The sequence below is a fragment of the Coregonus clupeaformis genome, chromosome 11, assembly GCF_020615455.1.
Source record: "Coregonus clupeaformis isolate EN_2021a chromosome 11, ASM2061545v1, whole genome shotgun sequence".
In the NCBI taxonomy this organism is placed as follows: domain Eukaryota; kingdom Metazoa; phylum Chordata; class Actinopteri; order Salmoniformes; family Salmonidae; genus Coregonus; species Coregonus clupeaformis.
The window spans coordinates 31,932,675-31,949,832 of NC_059202.1; the positions used below are offsets into that span (position 1 = coordinate 31,932,675).

Consider the following 17,158-nt stretch of genomic DNA (forward strand, 5'->3'; position numbering starts at 1 on the left):
TATTCCACATCAGGTAACTGATGCAAGTAGTAGAATATATTTTGAAAAACATAAAAATACACCTTATGGAACAGCGGGGACTGTGAAGAGACACACACGGTCACAGACACGCTTACATATACACATGATAAGATACGCACGCTACACACACGTACACATGGATTTTGTATTGTAGATGTAGAGTAGTGGCCTGAGGGCACACACTTAATGTGTTTATGAAATGTAATGTCATGTAATATTTTTAATTGTATATAACTGCCTTAATGTTGCTGGACCCCAGGAAGAGTAGCTGCTGCCTTGGCAGCAGTTAATGGGGATCTTTAATGAATACAAAATACAAATACCTTTTGCTTTTTAGGTATCTGCTTCCTACGGTGGACACGTGCTAAGGGGACTGATCTGGTTTCTGTTCTGCCATCTCTGGAGCCTCAGGTGGAGCCTGACCTGTGACATTCTCTGTACTTCTCACCACTGGGGCCCACAGGGCGATCCCTTCCCTTCTCAAACACACACAGACACTCAACTATACGACAGACGAGACAGTATGTCAAGATTTCTTGGTGTAATATTATCTTTTAAGATTTCAACTATTACAATGTTTTTCTCTGTGATTGTAATTCATCCTCTAAAAAGAAGGGATTGTTGAAGCTGTCACCACAAGGCTAAATATTTGCTTTTATCCTACATAGAATGCTCAACCCGGGGTGGGGTTAAAAGGGAGTTGGATGTAATCCTAAATCAAACACATGAGATCATCTCCTGAGAATGTTCATTCCAATTGACCCTGAGGGATCCAGCATTAGGGAAAGGAGTCTTAGAGAGATCAGCTCCTCTTTCACCAGGTCAGAGAGAAGAGAACCCTTATCACAGACAATAGCAGTAAGAGAAAAATGTTTTGACGTTCGCTTGCTGACGGTTTCTAGTCTTAAGGTCACGTGCACAAGTACAGTGAAATGCCTTTTTTGTGTAATAGGGACCTCCTGCCGGTAGGCAACTGACGGACTCAATTTTCGCACATTTCTACATATAAAATAAGTTTGTAAATTACGTCCAGCACTCTGTTCAGGTGTGCTAGGTACTCTCGGCCAGCAGGATTGTCCTACTGGTCTGTCCGTTCCATAAATCACATTCAGATCTGGGACCAGGCTTTTAACCCCGCCTCGGCTTGAGCTCACCTACGTAGGATAAAAGCTAATATTTTGCCTTGTGGTGACAGCTTCAACAATCCCTTCTTTTTAGAGGTGAATTACAATCACAGAGATAACATTTTAGAGTTGAAATCATGACGATAATATTACACCAAAAAATATGTCTGTTGGGTCGTGTAGCTGCATGTCTGTCTGTGTGTTTGAGAAGGAAAGGGCCCTGTGTGCCCCAGTGGGGAGGAACAGAGAGAATGTCACAGGTCGGGCTCCACCTGAGGCTCCAGAGATGGCAGAACAGAAACCAGATCAGTCTCCTTAGCACCTTTCCACTGTAGGATGCAGCTATGTAGAAAGTAAAAAGACAATGTCAGGCTGGCACCGGACGTGCAAGGTAGGCTAAAACAAAACAAAGTCTATAAAATGGCATACAGAATGCACCGAGTGGTGTGGGGGCTTGGAGCTTGGCTTTGCAGCCACTGTGCAGCTTTTAGTCCACCCCCAGCTTTCCCATCTCAGTAGTTTGTCATTCCAGCCACTCAGCCTCTGTCTACAGCCAAGCCATGTCCTCAGAGCACTCCAAATATCATAGGTGGTGACTGATTCCTCTAAACTTGTGCCTCACCTTGTCAAGCTTCAATGCAAAGCAGTAGCTTTATTGCTGCTAATTTCATTTGTTGGATGTTTTATTTAGTTCAGGTGGTTAGGTTCAATTGATTTGGAGTGTAATTTACGAGTCAAATAAAACTTACATTGCGTTGTCATTTAGGCTGCTTTCTGTTTCACTTGGAGCTGAGCTTGTTGAAGGGAGCGGATAGTACCTTATGCAAAGACAGTTTAAAAGCTTGCAACAGCTTTGCTGTTCTAATATAGGCTAATCTAATCTCTCCTTTCCCCCTGCTTGGGTTTGACCGTAAATGCTATCCTGGTGTCTGCTAGTGTGTCCACACAGTAGGCTACACTGTATCCTGCCCTGACCAATAGTCCAGTCCCCTATGGCCTGGATCAGAATCAGCCACTCATCGTTAACACTACCCTATTAAGATTCAGAGTACACTCCAGGGTTTCCGTTAGCCGGTAATAAAATTGTATCTGGCCAAATTCTCCAGGGCTACCCTGCTGCTGAGGAGAGGTAGAACGCAAGAGAGGAGCCTTGGCCTAGGATACTGTTGATTGCGAAGATGGAGGCCTTTCTTCATTGAAGTAAAAAAAAAGTTAGTGCCTATAGTGAAAAGGCTCCAGCCTGCAACCATTTAGTCACATTTTGCGAACCCTTTGACTTGGCTGTGTGAGTTTAAAAATGTATCGGTTGCATCGGTGCAGGCTGCACATTCATTCACCTCGCTAAAAACGTCCTAGTTTTTAGGAGGCTAAAACCATGATTTGGTCAAACAATAAAGTACCTTATCCTCATGATTCCTTTTAATGAACGTGTCTACCTGACTGTACCTGTTTCGCTAGGGCCTGCTTCAGTGTCTAGCGTTACAACAGTAGGTTTATGTGTCTCTCCTCTCTTCTCTTTCTCTCTCTTTTCCTCCCTCCCCTCCTTTCCCGGGGGAAAAAAATGCTCAGGCCGAAAGAAAAGTGTTCTGATTGTATAACATTTAAAAATCCAATTGCTGGGGAGTCACAGCTATCGTGGTGTCACAGATGGAGAGCGGATGTTCTCAGCTTTCTGTAGGTATACTATATTTCTCAACTGTCAATTATGAGTTCAATAGCAACTATTTTACAAAGATATTTGATATGGCTTTGAGATACGGAGCGTGTGAAATGTGCGTTGGCCGTTGAGTGCATAGGCCTCATTGGACGTAGGCTACAACTGCAATGTTTTTTGGACATTAAGTGTACTGTGAGTGGGTATTATTTTTAGAGTTAGTGATCTAGCTCATGTGTTTTGAGTTTCCACTTACTCAGGTGGTGAATTAGCCCCAAATAAATTGGCCTATGATATTAGAACACATAAACATACTGTTGTAACAGTAAAATATAGCAACAATAGCATAACTGTCCACTGAAAATACATGATAACATATTTTAAATCACATCACAAGATGATGAAATAACTTATTTCTTCAATACCATCTCAGAAGTCTATTACATTTTTTAATAAAGCACTGTGAATGACTGTGATTCTCACGACACTGGCACTTGCCCAATTTTGTTTTTACAAAACAAGTGTAATTTTCCACCATAATTCCTCTTGGATCACTAAGATTAGGATCTGTAGTTATGTTTATTGATCAGCTATTATGCATTTGAGATGATAGGCCTACACATTTATTTTCTATTGCGAGATGCTTTGGGAAAAAATTGGTGCCACCAAATCATGGGCTGGTGCCACCAACTGAAAAACTTAGTAGCACCAGTGCCACCAGAGAAACATTTTAGTCTGGTGCCCTGCTACAAGGGGAATGTCCTCCGTATGGAAAAGTTTTAATATTGTAGAGGACAAAGATGAGACGAATGTTGGCGCAGCTAAATGCAGGTTACTGTGTATCTCGCTGTTCAGGTAGGATGCAATTTTGAAACTTTAATGTATTTTTTATTAATGTATTTATGTTTTATCATTCTTATTATCGTATAGCATTGTTATTATTGTAGGCCTATTTATTTTAATCCAAACCAGTTCTTTAAATATGCAAAAAGTGTTTTGTTTCATTCCCTTGAGACATTTTCGTTGGCTAAATTAAGTTCGATATGTCTTTTTAATTGTGTTCTCCGTATTTTTTATTTGATAGGTTATAAGTAAAATATACAGTGCCAGTCAAAAGTTTGGACACCTACTCATTCCAGGGTTTTTCTTTATGTTTTACTATTTTCTACATTGTAGAATAGTGAAGACATCAAAACTATGAAATAACACATATTTGTAATGATGGTCTGTCGTTTCTCTTTGCTTATTTGAGCTGTTCTTGCCATAATATGGACTTAGCCCTATTTGGTAAAAGACCCTACCTTGCCACAACACAGCTGATTGGCTCAAACGCATTAAGAAGGAAATAAATTCCACAAAATAACTTTTAACAAGGCACACCTGTTAATTTATTTGTTTAGCACTTTTTTGGTTACTACATGATTCCATATGTGTAATTTCATAGTTTTTATGTCTTCTATTATTCTACAATGTAAAAATAAAGAAAAACCCTTGAATAAGTAGGTGTGTCCAAACTTTTGACTGGTACTGTATATCATTAGCCTTGCTGTCATTAATTGGGTACGGTAGGCAGTAGCCTTGACTTTGTTTTTACCAATCTAACTAAATAACAACATAATGGTAATCATTTATTTGAGTGGTAAATCTCTTGATAAACTAGGTAAATCAAGATTTCCCATAGGCCTATTCACAATACAGGTGAATGCGTATTCAATAGGAGTGTGTGCATGCATCGAGTTATTGAGCTTGTTTTTGCTGATGACAAACAATCTGACTTATTTTATTGTACTGATCAACAACATTTGAAGTAGCTTATTTTATAAAATTGTGCGCTGTCTTTTTAACCAGTAATGACATCATTCATGAGGCAAAAGGGGGGTGGCCCGTCTGAGCCTTATTCACACACCGTCAGTTCGCTGAGCAATAAGCAATCTTTGGGAAAGACGTGCGAGAGAGACAGTTTTAAGTGAATTAATAAAGTTTTGGTGACAATCAGATTTGAAATCACAAACAAAGTACTAGGGTAGTGAATCAATGTTAGCTTTATCTGTAATTTAGCAAGGAAAGTAAGCCTACCAAGCTGGAAGCTACCGGTATCTTCTTGCGTTGTAAAGTGTTCTAGCTGGTATGGACATTGTTTTGCAAACAGTAATTACGTTGAAACATTTCTTTAACTTCTGTGCAGCATGAGTGGGGAGCTAACATGATGCAGCCCAGACTCCCAGTGCATGCTAAGTGGAGCAGGCACGGTGCATTCGCGCTATAAGGGGGACATCGACTGCGCTGATAGACTTGATCCGTAAGACACATTTGACAGAAGTACCGAAAGTAGTAACAATTCTAGTACCGATCCGTTTTGTTCTAGTGTCGAAAAAGTACAGAAGTTTCGGTATACCGTGCAACATTATTCATAAAAGAGAAGCACCAGTTTATAATCCGAGGGAGGTGTTGTAGCCCGGAAGGGGGGTGGGGTCTGCACGGCTGAATTTGGTCCGGGCCCTGGAATAGAACATTAAAGGCTTTTTACATTTTTAGTCATTTAGCAGACACTCTTATCCAGAGCGACTTACAGGAGCAATTAGGGTTAAGTGCCTTGCTCAAGGGCACATCGACAGATTTTTCACCTAGTTGGCTCGGGGATTAGAACCAGCGACCTTGCGGTTACTGGCACAACGCTCTTACCCACTAAGCTACCTGCCGCCCCATCAGGCACCAGCTTGGCAGTTCTCCGTGGAGCTGAGAGCCATTTTCGCAGTTTTATAGCTAATTTCCTGCTATTCTACACATGTTGCCATGGAGCTGAGAGAAAATGTTGCAGTTTTAAAGCAAATTTCCTGAAATTGTATGCATTTTGCCATGGCTAATACTGTGTTCTTATGCTCAAACATAACAAAATCAATACTCTTTAATTCAGTTCTCAGAATTGTTAGTTCACAAAGATTCTATTATTAAAAACATAGGCCCATGATCTTTTCTACATACTTTAAGGTTACACTGTAAGTGTTTTTCCATCCAGAAAATTAATTTTGTCTTAGGTGGGCCGAACCCCCCCCCCCCAGTTCTATGCAGAAAACCCCCTGACAATGCTTTCAATTCCTATGATTAGGTGTTCCAGCCCTGGGGGATAGGCTCGATTTCCCATACAGGAGTCCACAAGCCTGTTCCCTGGTTACCCACCCATTACATACTCTCCCTCCAGTCTAAACCTGGCGTTGTATATGATCAGGTGTGTAATAGGAGTCTCTGCTGACGGAGCCCACAGCTGAGCTGGCACAGGCTCACTGTATACATCTACTTTGAACTGGGTCAGTTTGTATGAATCGTCTCCGCCAGCCTGCAGGCACACTGAGTACATGGTCTAATGCCTCCAGCCGAGCCCATTTTGATAAATGATAAAACATAGACACATTGAAGAGGAATAAACCACCTAACACATAGTTGGTTACAGTCATGTTTATGATGAAGTTATATTGTCAGTCTTATTTTATAATGCAGGACAGAGTGCATGGGTGTTAGCTTAGATTTTATAATGAAGGTTTGTTGCAGTTTATTGAATGCAGTGTGAGTGAACCATTTAGAGCCGCCAAGCTTCCTGCCATCCAGGAACTCTATACCAGGCGGTGTCAGAGGAAGGCCCTAAAAATTATCAAAGACTCCAGCCACCCTAGTCATAGACTGTTCTCTCTGCTACCGCACGGCAAGCGGTACCGGAGCGCCAAGTCTAGGTCCAAAAGGCTTCTTAACAGCTTCTACCCCCAAGCCATAATACTCCTGAACAGCTAATCATGACTACTCTGTTTATTATTTATGTATAGTCACTTTAACTCTACCCACATGTACATATTACCTCAATTACCTCGACTAACCAGTGCCCCCGCACATTTACTCTGTACCGGTACCTCCTGTATATAGCCTCCCTACTATTATTTTATTTTACTGCTGCTCTTTAATTATTTGCTATGTTCTATTTTTTACTTATTTCTTTTACTTAACACTTTTTATTTTCTTAACTGCATTGTTGGTTAAGGGCTTGTAAGTAAGCATTTCACTGTAATGTCTACACCTGTTATATTCGGCGCATGTGGCAAATAAAATTGTATTTTATTTTAATCAGATGGAGTGAATCAGGTGTAATCTCAAATGGCACCCTAGTCCCAATTTCCCACTACTATAGGCCATGAATAGGGTACCTGTGCCATGCCATCTGAGACGCAGCCTTCGTGTGTCGTGTCCTAAGGAAATATGGCAGAAGGGACCAGCTAAGTGGATCATTTCCTCTTTGATGTTCCCTGGCTTTGATCTAGATCTGTTGAACTGGTGGATAGTGGGGGTCTGGTGTAGGCAAGCCACTGTTGGTGGTTCTCGTTCTCCCCCTCTCCTCTCTTCAACACAACAAAAGACTCATTCTGAGTCACTTCTTCCCTGTAATATTCACCCTTGATAAATCACAAACGTCTCATACAGCTGGAGACTGTCATTAGGCTAATAATATTCATCATCAGCTCTCGTATGGTGAATAGGCCTTTCTGGGTTTCACTTTAAGGTGACTTATGTGACTCACTCAATCCCTTGTGATATTTTGCGTGCACAAATGCTTGATTTTGCTGCAGCAATTCTGACATTTTGTATGGCAATATGCAATGATTCTGTCCAATTTGGAACAAAGTGTGAAAGTGCACCTTTATAGATATCCCTTGAATGTAAATTGGTTACAAAAGCATTGACACTTTCTCTCTTGGTTTTTGGTGAGTCAGGCTAATTCTAATGGTGCTTCTAATAATGTGAAGTTCAGCAGGTATGAGGGAACGACCAACTGTGCAGCATGATTAATATTTGAATGGCTGCAGAAACTCAATAACAATACAGCAGGCTCTTAAAATGTTATAATCTGTTATAATCTCCACCCGGCACAGCCAGAAGAGGACTGGCCACCCCTCATAGCCTGGTTCCTCTCTAGGTTTCTTCCTAGGTTTTGGCCTTTCTAGGGAGTTTTTCCTAGCCACCGTGCTTCTACACCTGCATTACTAGCTGTTTGGGGTTTTAGGCTGGGTTTCTGTACAGCACTTCGAGATATTAGCTGATGTAAGAAGGGCTATATAAAATAAAATTGATTGATTGATTGATTAAAACACTTTGTTTATTTCCCTCCTGTTTAATAGCGCTGCAGATTTGGTTACTCAGTCATTTGATAATGTTTCTTTGTCGTGTCCTCCCTTATCACTGAGCTGTCCACAGATCCTCTCTGTGCGAGTGTGCCGCTCAATGGAAAATGGCGTGTTGAAAAATACTTGATTTAATAATTCACTGTTTTGATTGACAGCTGTGTTTCCCAGGGAAGTAACTTGTTCCTTTTATGCATTTTTTTATCATTTGGCTAATTAATCCAGCATGGTATGCCAAACTGTCATAACCATCAAACCACTGGTTTAATGTAATGTAGCGTGGCTCTATAATCGTATTGAAATCAGAAGACATTTAATAGGTGAGGACATAAGTGAGTGACTCTGATCTAGGTTTAGTTTATTAGGATCCCCATTAGCTACTGCACATGCAGCAGCTACTCTTCCTGGGATCCACATAAAGGTTGGAAGAGGTGTTGTCAATAGTGAGGTCTGAGATGGTATCTCTGCTCAATGGGAACAGATGTAAAAGGTTTGTGTCGTTCATTCATATGAAACCTGTGTGTGTCACCCTGGCTGCCAGGATGCCCTGATCTTGAGAGCGTAGTTAATGAAGATGAAGCGGGGCCGTCCATTAAGGGATTTACTCTCTGTGCCTTAAACAGGATTAATGTCAGGCCTGAGGAGCGAGAGAAGACAAGTGTTTTTAAAGTGTGATGGATCACACATGAGGGGCGAAGAGGTGGAGGCTTGCCAACAGGGTGGTAGAGATGACACCACTACACTGGGTCATGTTCCCATACCACTCCAGGCAGTAGTTGCCCTTGGGCACAGGCCAGATCAACTATCAGTTTACCCTCTACAAATCCTAACCTTAACCCATGAATGCAAAACTGAATGACCTTAGATTGGCATTTAATTAGGCAACTTTATCATGATAGATGGTAGGAAAAGACCCTGACATAGCGCTCCATACTCAGCCTTGCCCAGTACTCTCCCTCTGCCCGGGCCCCTGACCCAGGCTCAGAGCTAGCACCCCCACAGAGGAAGAGGCTGTTGTTCCCCTCCTGTGTGGAAGGATGGTGGTCCTCGTGAGCGCTTAGCCGTGATTTAGCAGATTAAGGGAGTCACACTTCCCTGGGTGACTTCCATGTGCTTCAGCTGGCAGGCTGAGTGCCTTGTCAGAATGAGAGACAGGAAGACCGCTTGCCTTGCTAGCTGGCACTCACAGCAACATGGGGAAACTGCTGTGGAAAATACAATGTTACAACAAAATGTGATGTTTGTTCATATTCAATACTTAATATGTTGTAATATAGGTCATAACTTGTACTTCAGCCCTCTGAAAGGTCTTGTGAGGTCTTTCATCAAGGCTAGATTTATAAAATGCAGGGACATTAAATAATCTGCACCTCACCCCCTCGGTTTATAACACCTCAGGCCACCCAGGAGGGAGGCTGAGAGAGGGGGGCGCTGGCCCAACCAGCACCAGCCTCTGAAGTAGGGATGCAAATGTCGGTCAATTTGCTGCCGACTAACCGACCCTCATTAACAGGTCAACAAACTGTAAACATTTTCCAAACAGTAAAATTACGTGACCAACAGAAAATACTATCAGAGATCTGTATATTATGACGAGATGCTCATGTCTCCGCCCTAACAATGGGAGTCGTTGTCCCAAAGGCGGGAAATATTTTGGACATGTTTTGGCTAGTGTGAAACCTCTCACTTTGCCTCTTCCTCGCTGATACTGCATACAAGGAACATACATTTTTCATTAAGTGCTTAATGCAACTATAGCAAGCCTATCGTCTTAAAGTCAAAAGGCTATAGCCTATTATTGAACATGCAACTCCTGTAATGAAGCAGCTAATATGTCATTTTCAAACATTTGCCAAAATGCAATTCGCGGGTAAACAGCACACCTAATGCGAGCGGTTCCATGTGATTGAGATGGTATAAATCTCCCTTTGAAACTTAGAAGGAAGGGGACTTTAATAGCAACAACTAAGATGGGTTTCTAATATGACTAGGATTTTGGCTTTTGGACAATGAAAGTTCATATGAAAACCAATAAAATAATACAATAATTACCTACAATTTCTAGGGATGGATTTTCGCAAGGCTACTTTGAAGCAAGGTAAGACATGCCTCATTATTTGAAGTGAAGTAAAACGTTCAGGTTTCAAACAATTATACAGCCTCAAGCTCACATTGCAAAGTGGTGGGTGACACGCTGATAGCCTGCCTACCGTTGACTATAGCCTATTCACGCGAATGGGAGGTGCGCTTTAATTACGAGTTGAGATTGAGAAATAAAAATGGCTATTTTTAATCGTGGCCATCAAAACAGTTTTTAACACGCGATTGCATTTAGAATTGTTATTTGTTGCGCAATGATTGGGCTTACAAAAGCACATGTTTCACTCCAGTACCAGTTTTTTGAGTAGCTGCTCTCGCACTGTCTGACAGGTGATAGGCTATTCCGCTCCACAAACTATGCTTTGTGTGCTGTGCCCGTGTGATAAATAAGATGCATGACGACAAACAAAATACACACGCGCCAATTTAATTCCACTAAATTATGCAAATTACCTATAGACCGATAAGCATGACTGGTCAAATGTATTTTCGACCAGCTAACCGATTTAATGGTTAACATCACTACTCTGAAGCAATAAAAATATTACACTGTAGACTCACTCCTGTCACTGTGAAATGAACCCCCTCCTTCTCTACTACTCTACACTAGGCTTTAAGTTTAAACTGCTTAACACAAAATATCAGGATTTTAGCATGACTGTGTTACAAATGGGACACCCTCCTCACCCTAGAACCCATCCCCCTGTACTTGTGAAATGCATTATATATTTCAATATAGGCCAGTACCTTTTAAATAATCCATGGAGGAATAGTAAATGGTTTCCTTGTGTGTTTTCTTGCTAAGTGAATGAAACCCTAGGCTACATTGTTAGCCTCCCGCCCCTCTCTCTCTCTCGCTCTCCCTCCCTCCCTCAGTGGCAGCGAGTTTTTCCTGTTTTCCAGTATTGATAATAGGCCTTACAGGAAGAGAACATCTGGGAACCCAATAATTATCAGTATCGATTGTCCTCGGGGACACTGTGCTGCTAAAGAGGGACACTTTCTCGGCTGCTAGGAGACATGAATTACCGCCGGTGATATGGGGGATGGTTGAAGCCACTGGAGGGAAGGCGGGAGGAGCGGGAAAGGGCCCAGGGATGCTGGGAATAAATCCCAACGTTCCTGAGATAGTGAGAGAGAATGAAGGAGAGAGAGCGAGGTGGGACTTAATAAAGAGAGATGAAGGACTGTTGTTTGTTACACTGATGAAGTCATCGCCTGCCTGTGATTGTGGGATTCACAGTCATATCTCCTTCACACCACTCTCACACAAACACATGCACATTCCTCTCATGTATCTGTCCTTTACCAGGTTTGACTGTAGGCCTACACCTAAATTATTTCCAAAGTGTTAGTAGTGCCAGCAGTTTTTCTGGACCATAGATGGAGCTGTAGCCTGTAACTATGACCCTGAGTACAGTTTTTCCTGGTCAGGTCCTGTGGTTAGAAAAACAACTTAAGTGTCAGCAGCCACACACACCCTGGGGAGGTGCCTGCCAGCCTGGGTCAGGCTGTAGTACAAAGGACTGCTTATTGAAACCCTCATATGAACTCCATTAGACTTTGGCTATGCCCCCTGAGGCAGGTGGAAAGGTCTGTTCTTTGTGTGCTGGAGAGGAGGGAGGGAAGAGTTTGATTAGTGAGAGAAGGTAAAGGGAGCGTGTTAAATAAACAACAAGCCCTCACACTAGCTTTATAGCAATGTAGCCTAGCGTGCAGGCCTTTATGTGCCTATTTGATCCCTTCTGGAGGGAGTGCGATCGATATTATTCAGCCAATCGGCCTTAGTGGAGATGTAGGTGGTGGGACTGGGAGTCCTCCAGGCTTCCTCTCCAGTAGGCACACTAACTAGCTGTCCAGGAACATACAGCACCTGCCATCCTCTCTCTCAACCTCCTCTGTGTCTACAGTTAGTATTTACTATTTTATTAGGATCCCCATTAACTGTTGCCAAGGCAGCAGCTACTCTTCCGCTTCTCTTCCTAGCTCAATGAGAGCTGTGAATTTAATGGCCTTGAATGTGGAATCTGCAGTGATGTCAGAAGGTATACAGCAAATGGGTCCTGTCAATCAGGAATGATGAGCTACATCCAATTTACAAATTAGCTATGACTGCATCAAAATAATTTTGCAGTGTGGGAAGAAGACTGACATCACACTACATTTACAGACAAACCCATTATTTAAATGATGCTATCCTATGATTTGCAACATTAATGTTTCAATGCATAATAACCAGTAGGCTGTTATTTGATTAATCTTACATTTAATTGTCTTTTGTCTGGCACTTCAAGTAAGTGATTGTCTGTCATTGCGCTTTGATATTGGCTCAGCTGAAAGAACTGAAGATATTCATATTTATTCCCACATTCAATCTGGATGTAAATCTAGTGTTGATATTCCCCAGATGACGTTGGTGCCATCCCACACAGTTTCACCACGCTGGTTTCCCTACAAACACTTATGCATTATAGTCAGATATAATCAAACCTGTCAGTGACATTTATGCAATATCTTTGTTTACAAACTGCAGCCTTTGTACAGACTTGTCCTATTCTGAAACATCTACCTATGAGGATAGTCTACTTGGTGTTACAGCACCTAAAACCATTATGCAATTAGGCTATTTGACTTTACTGCTTCAAAACAGCAATACAGGTTTTACAGTTATTTGACTACACTACTGGATGAAAAACATGATGCGCTACCGCGTGAATAGTTAGAATTTGAATAGCTTGAATTGAACCCTTCTCTCTCTCTCTCTCTCTCTCTCTCTCTCTCTCTCTCCCCCTCCCTCCCCAGGTGATGGAGTGTGCTGGGGCTTGGTAGGAGCTCTGTAGGACACAGCCAGCATACGTACGTCAAGGTCATGTGTCAGCCTGCAGCCTGATGCCCACCCTCCCATCACCCTCACCGGCCATGGACGGGGAGAACTGCCTGCACCCAGAGGGGCCGCAGTTGGACAGCAGCATTTTCGACGTTGCCACTTCCAATATGGAGGTACGTCGTACGCACACTACACATGTTTACACATCAACCCATTTTGGTAAACTCAAAAGTTCCAGGAAAATGTGGCTACATAATATGCTAATATTATTCCAGGAAATGTGGCTACATATAATACAGGCTATATTATAAATGCAAATAATAATGTTATTGTCATCAAAAGTTTTGTTAGCATGGCTAACAGAATGCGGAACTCTATATCTCTGGATCTCCACTGGCCCCTCTACCTCCGGGCCTCTTGGCTGGCCTGCAGTGGGGCTGACTGACGCATAAGAAATATGTTGCTGTGGTTTGTAAACACAAATCTGAAATGCTTCTTATTGTAATTTCTGCTCGCCTTCAGACTAATTTCGTGCTTCAGTTGCACTTCTCCATTCGGATGAGAAATCTTTGTTCGTCCTCAGACCAATCAAATTCTCGCATTCATGAACGGCAATCTATCAGCAGACAGTGTTCTGACTGATGTAAAGCTGCTTTTCTCCTGTACTTTTCTCTGTGTACTTTTCTACGGGACTTTTCTGTGTGTACTTTCTCTCCTGTGCTTTTCTAAGTACTTTTCTTCAGTCATTTTCTGTGTACTTTGCTCCTGTAAATTGCAAGATTAACTTAAAGCAAGACATTAGGAAATGTAGCTGGCTAAATTTTTTCTATGATAAACATTACAAATATGATGGCCATGCATCGTTTTTGCAAGAAAGACCTTGCTTTTTCATTGTAATCTAATTTACTTGTGTGGCTGCTAACCAAATAGTGTTGCACTTCTGTTGTCATCTGATGAAAATGAAGCTATTTTCTGACGAATGTGTTGCACTAACGTATTTTGTGTGAAGGAAAACTATAGTTGCATGCCCCTGATCACACTATTGAAGCAAAAAAACACTGTTGACTTTAAATATAAAATGCAGGTGAAATGGTTTAAACTGGGGTTTTATGATGGTCTGCATTTCTGAAGGCTAATGCGACCCCTGCAATTTGAGCAGGACCTGGAACACAATGGCAATCATGCGTTAGACTTTTTTACATCTGTGGTGGGATGGTGACGTCTTTGACACAGTTATCTCCACCGATACTGGGCCTGATGAGGGTCAAGATTTCTCAGGCTGATACTCGTTCAGGGATTAACTAGTGCCGGGCATCATCTGTGTCTCTCTTTAGGAGACACTGGTACTATCTAGTGCAGGAATGGGCAACTGGCAGCGCTGCCCCCCTTTAGTAGGCCCGTGGATCTCAACTTAATGTTGAGAGTTAGGATGGTAGAATACAGAAGGTACAATTTCGAAATTTGGTTGTGCATCAGCAGTTTTTCTCTTATGTCAGTCACTGGCAGTCACTCAATTAGCCCATGCCAGCTAACATTTTTAAGAATGGTAAGTTAGTCTAGCAGTAATCATTGTCAAATTACAGACTGGGGGGCCCCCATTTATTTTGTTAGTCACTCTCAATCAGATATCATTTTCAAAGCTGCAAACATTGTATTCCACCCTATGGCAAAATGAGTAGAATTGCAGGAAATGAGTTATAAAATTGGGTATGGATGTGGGTACGCAGACTCGCGAGCCGCTGCAGCCCCTCATGAGAAATTCAGATTTTTTGTGGCCCCCACCCCCATCAAAGTTGGCCATCCCTGTTCTAGTGTCTCCGACCCAGAGGAACAAAGACATGCTAAATGGTTTGCTGTGAAATGCACTGGTGAAAATAAAAGCGTTTGTGCACAATTATTCACAAATGTAATTTTGGGGGAAAGGGTACACCCCCAAAACAAATATAGATCTATCAGGTTGTCACAGAGGTGTAGCTTCATGAATGCAGAGATCTTTTGTTATACAATTCCTGACCAAGTAATTTGACAATATAAATGCAAAGCATTTATTACCCTATGATTTCCAGTGGCATATAGTGTTTGAGTCTGGTTAGGCATGGTAAACTAATGAACCTTTTATCTACTCTGTTTCAGAGTTATATGTATCCCTCTGGTTCCTGGGGATCATTCTCACAGCAGTCTGGAGGCTACAGCGCACTCTGCCCTATGCAATCTGGAAACCAGTAAGTAACCAATCACCTCTCATACCTCACCCTCTCCTCTGCTGTTTTACTTGTGATGTTTATTTAGTATTTTTACTAAATACACATCAAAGCTGCAGCTACTCTTCCTGGGTCCACACAAAACATGACGTAATACAGAACATGAACAGATAATTACATCTGAAGGACAGAGCTACATAAAATGACACTTCTACATTAATGTGGGTGCTACCATGGTTACGGATAATCCTGAATGAATCGTGAATAATGATGAGTGAGAAAGTTGGGGGTATGAAATTTGTGAGTAACTTTCTCACTCATCATTATTCACGATTTATTCAGGACTATCCGTAATCATGGTAGCATCCACATTAATGTAGAAGTGTTTAGAAACATATTCTACTCTTATTTACAATAAAAGGGACTCCAAAATGACTCAATACATTATTTACCATTCATTTCTATTGGGCACAAAATAATCAAACACAACCAAAACAAACAGCAAGCTTGATGTAGTCATTGTGTGCCAGGACCAAATACTAAACTTTTGACTAATACACAAGTTAATTTGTCCCAATACTTTTGGTCCCCTAAAATTGGGAGACTATTTACAAAAAATGCTGTAATTACTAAACGGTTCACCCCGATATAGATAAAAATACCCTCAAATTAAAGCTGACAGTCTGCACTTTAACCCCAGTCATTGTATAATTTCTGGAGCACAGAGCCAAAACAACAACATATTTTTTACTGTATATTGCACATCATTTTAATACATATAATAGCCATATGTAAGCTATTAATAGCTGAATATAGAGAGATCATGCCAACCTATAGGCCCTACATGACCCCAATGCATTTAAAAACTACACCATGTCTGGGCCAGTCGATTTTTGGCCAATTGGCCCGATGTTTACGTTGCACCCTGGTTACACAAGGCTAATTAAATCCAAATAATAATTCAAAAGTGCCCCTGACAATAAAGCACCAGTCAAAGTACTACTTATGTAGATTGTCCTGTATGTGTCGGTCTTAAAATCCGGGGGTGGGCTTCAGTTTCTTATTAAATCTCCTTAATTTCCTGTGGAGAGCTGCATTGCTGGCTGGCTGGCGTCGGCCTCGCTGCAGAGGGTGGAGGTTATCTCTGCATCTGGCAGCAGGGGCTGTTCCCTGGCCTCCCAGTCAACTGAGATGTGTGGCTCACACTGCTCCCGACCCCCACCTCTCAGACACACGCACGCATGCACACCACAGCACATGCACGCACACACACATACACGTAAGAGCTCCTAACTCTTACCTCCATCTCGCACACACTGGCAATTGTATCACCAGAAAGGCCTATCTGTGTACCAGTTCTGTACACAGATATGATTTCCCCTGGTTAAACAGGGTCAGGTTAATTAGTTCAATGCGTTTTTATAGCATTTTCTCCATTCAGTTTGCCCCTGTAGCACATGGCAAAGAGACTCTATGTAACCCAAACATCTAATCCCTACCCAGTGTTGATTTAACCCCTTAGAGTCGATGCCTGAGCCCCCATAAAAAAAGTTTAGTTCAGTTTAAGCTAGAGATATCTGTTTTTTTGTATTGGATTCGTCTCAATCCACCGCATCCGCACTTCCGCATCTGCGGTGAAAGGTGACAGAGCTAAAGCGGTCTTCTCACAAAATTGTCTGTAACGTCCGAACAGTTAGACAAACTATTATGACCCGTCTATGGAAAGATGAGACTCTCACGAACACAATGGTGTTCTCCATTTTGCTCTACGACCCCCACAAGCATCTTGGGACTCGTCTGAAGTTGGTACAGCCGATCTGCCAACTTCTTCTGTCTGTAGCGTCCGAGTTTGGCCTACACACTAGTATGACCTCTCTATGGAAAATATGACATCTCTGTGGAAAGGTGAGACTCTCACGAACACGTATATGTCATTGTTATGCTCTAGGACACCCACAGGCCTCACAAGACTCGTATCTAGGTCCCCCGGTACCAGTTGAAAAAAATGAATGGAAGAATATATGTTTAGTGCCAAGAATAAGGGGTTAAATGATGTGAAAAATAAATAT

General features: G+C 41.9%; 1 protein-coding gene across 3 annotated transcripts in view; it reads left to right on the forward strand.

The window, feature by feature from the left end:
- LOC121576782 (protein strawberry notch homolog 2) overlaps positions 1–17,158 on the forward strand; it is a 124,376-nt gene that overhangs the window by 16,405 nt on the left and 90,813 nt on the right. For all 3 annotated transcript variants that reach the window (XM_041890236.2, XM_041890237.2, XM_041890238.2), the window contains exons 2-3: positions 12,864–13,061; positions 15,022–15,110. In XM_041890236.2, the coding sequence (XP_041746170.1) occupies positions 12,951–13,061; positions 15,022–15,110 (200 nt within the window). In that variant the 5' untranslated portion in view covers positions 12,864–12,950. The remainder of the gene's footprint in view (positions 1–12,863; positions 13,062–15,021; positions 15,111–17,158) is intronic.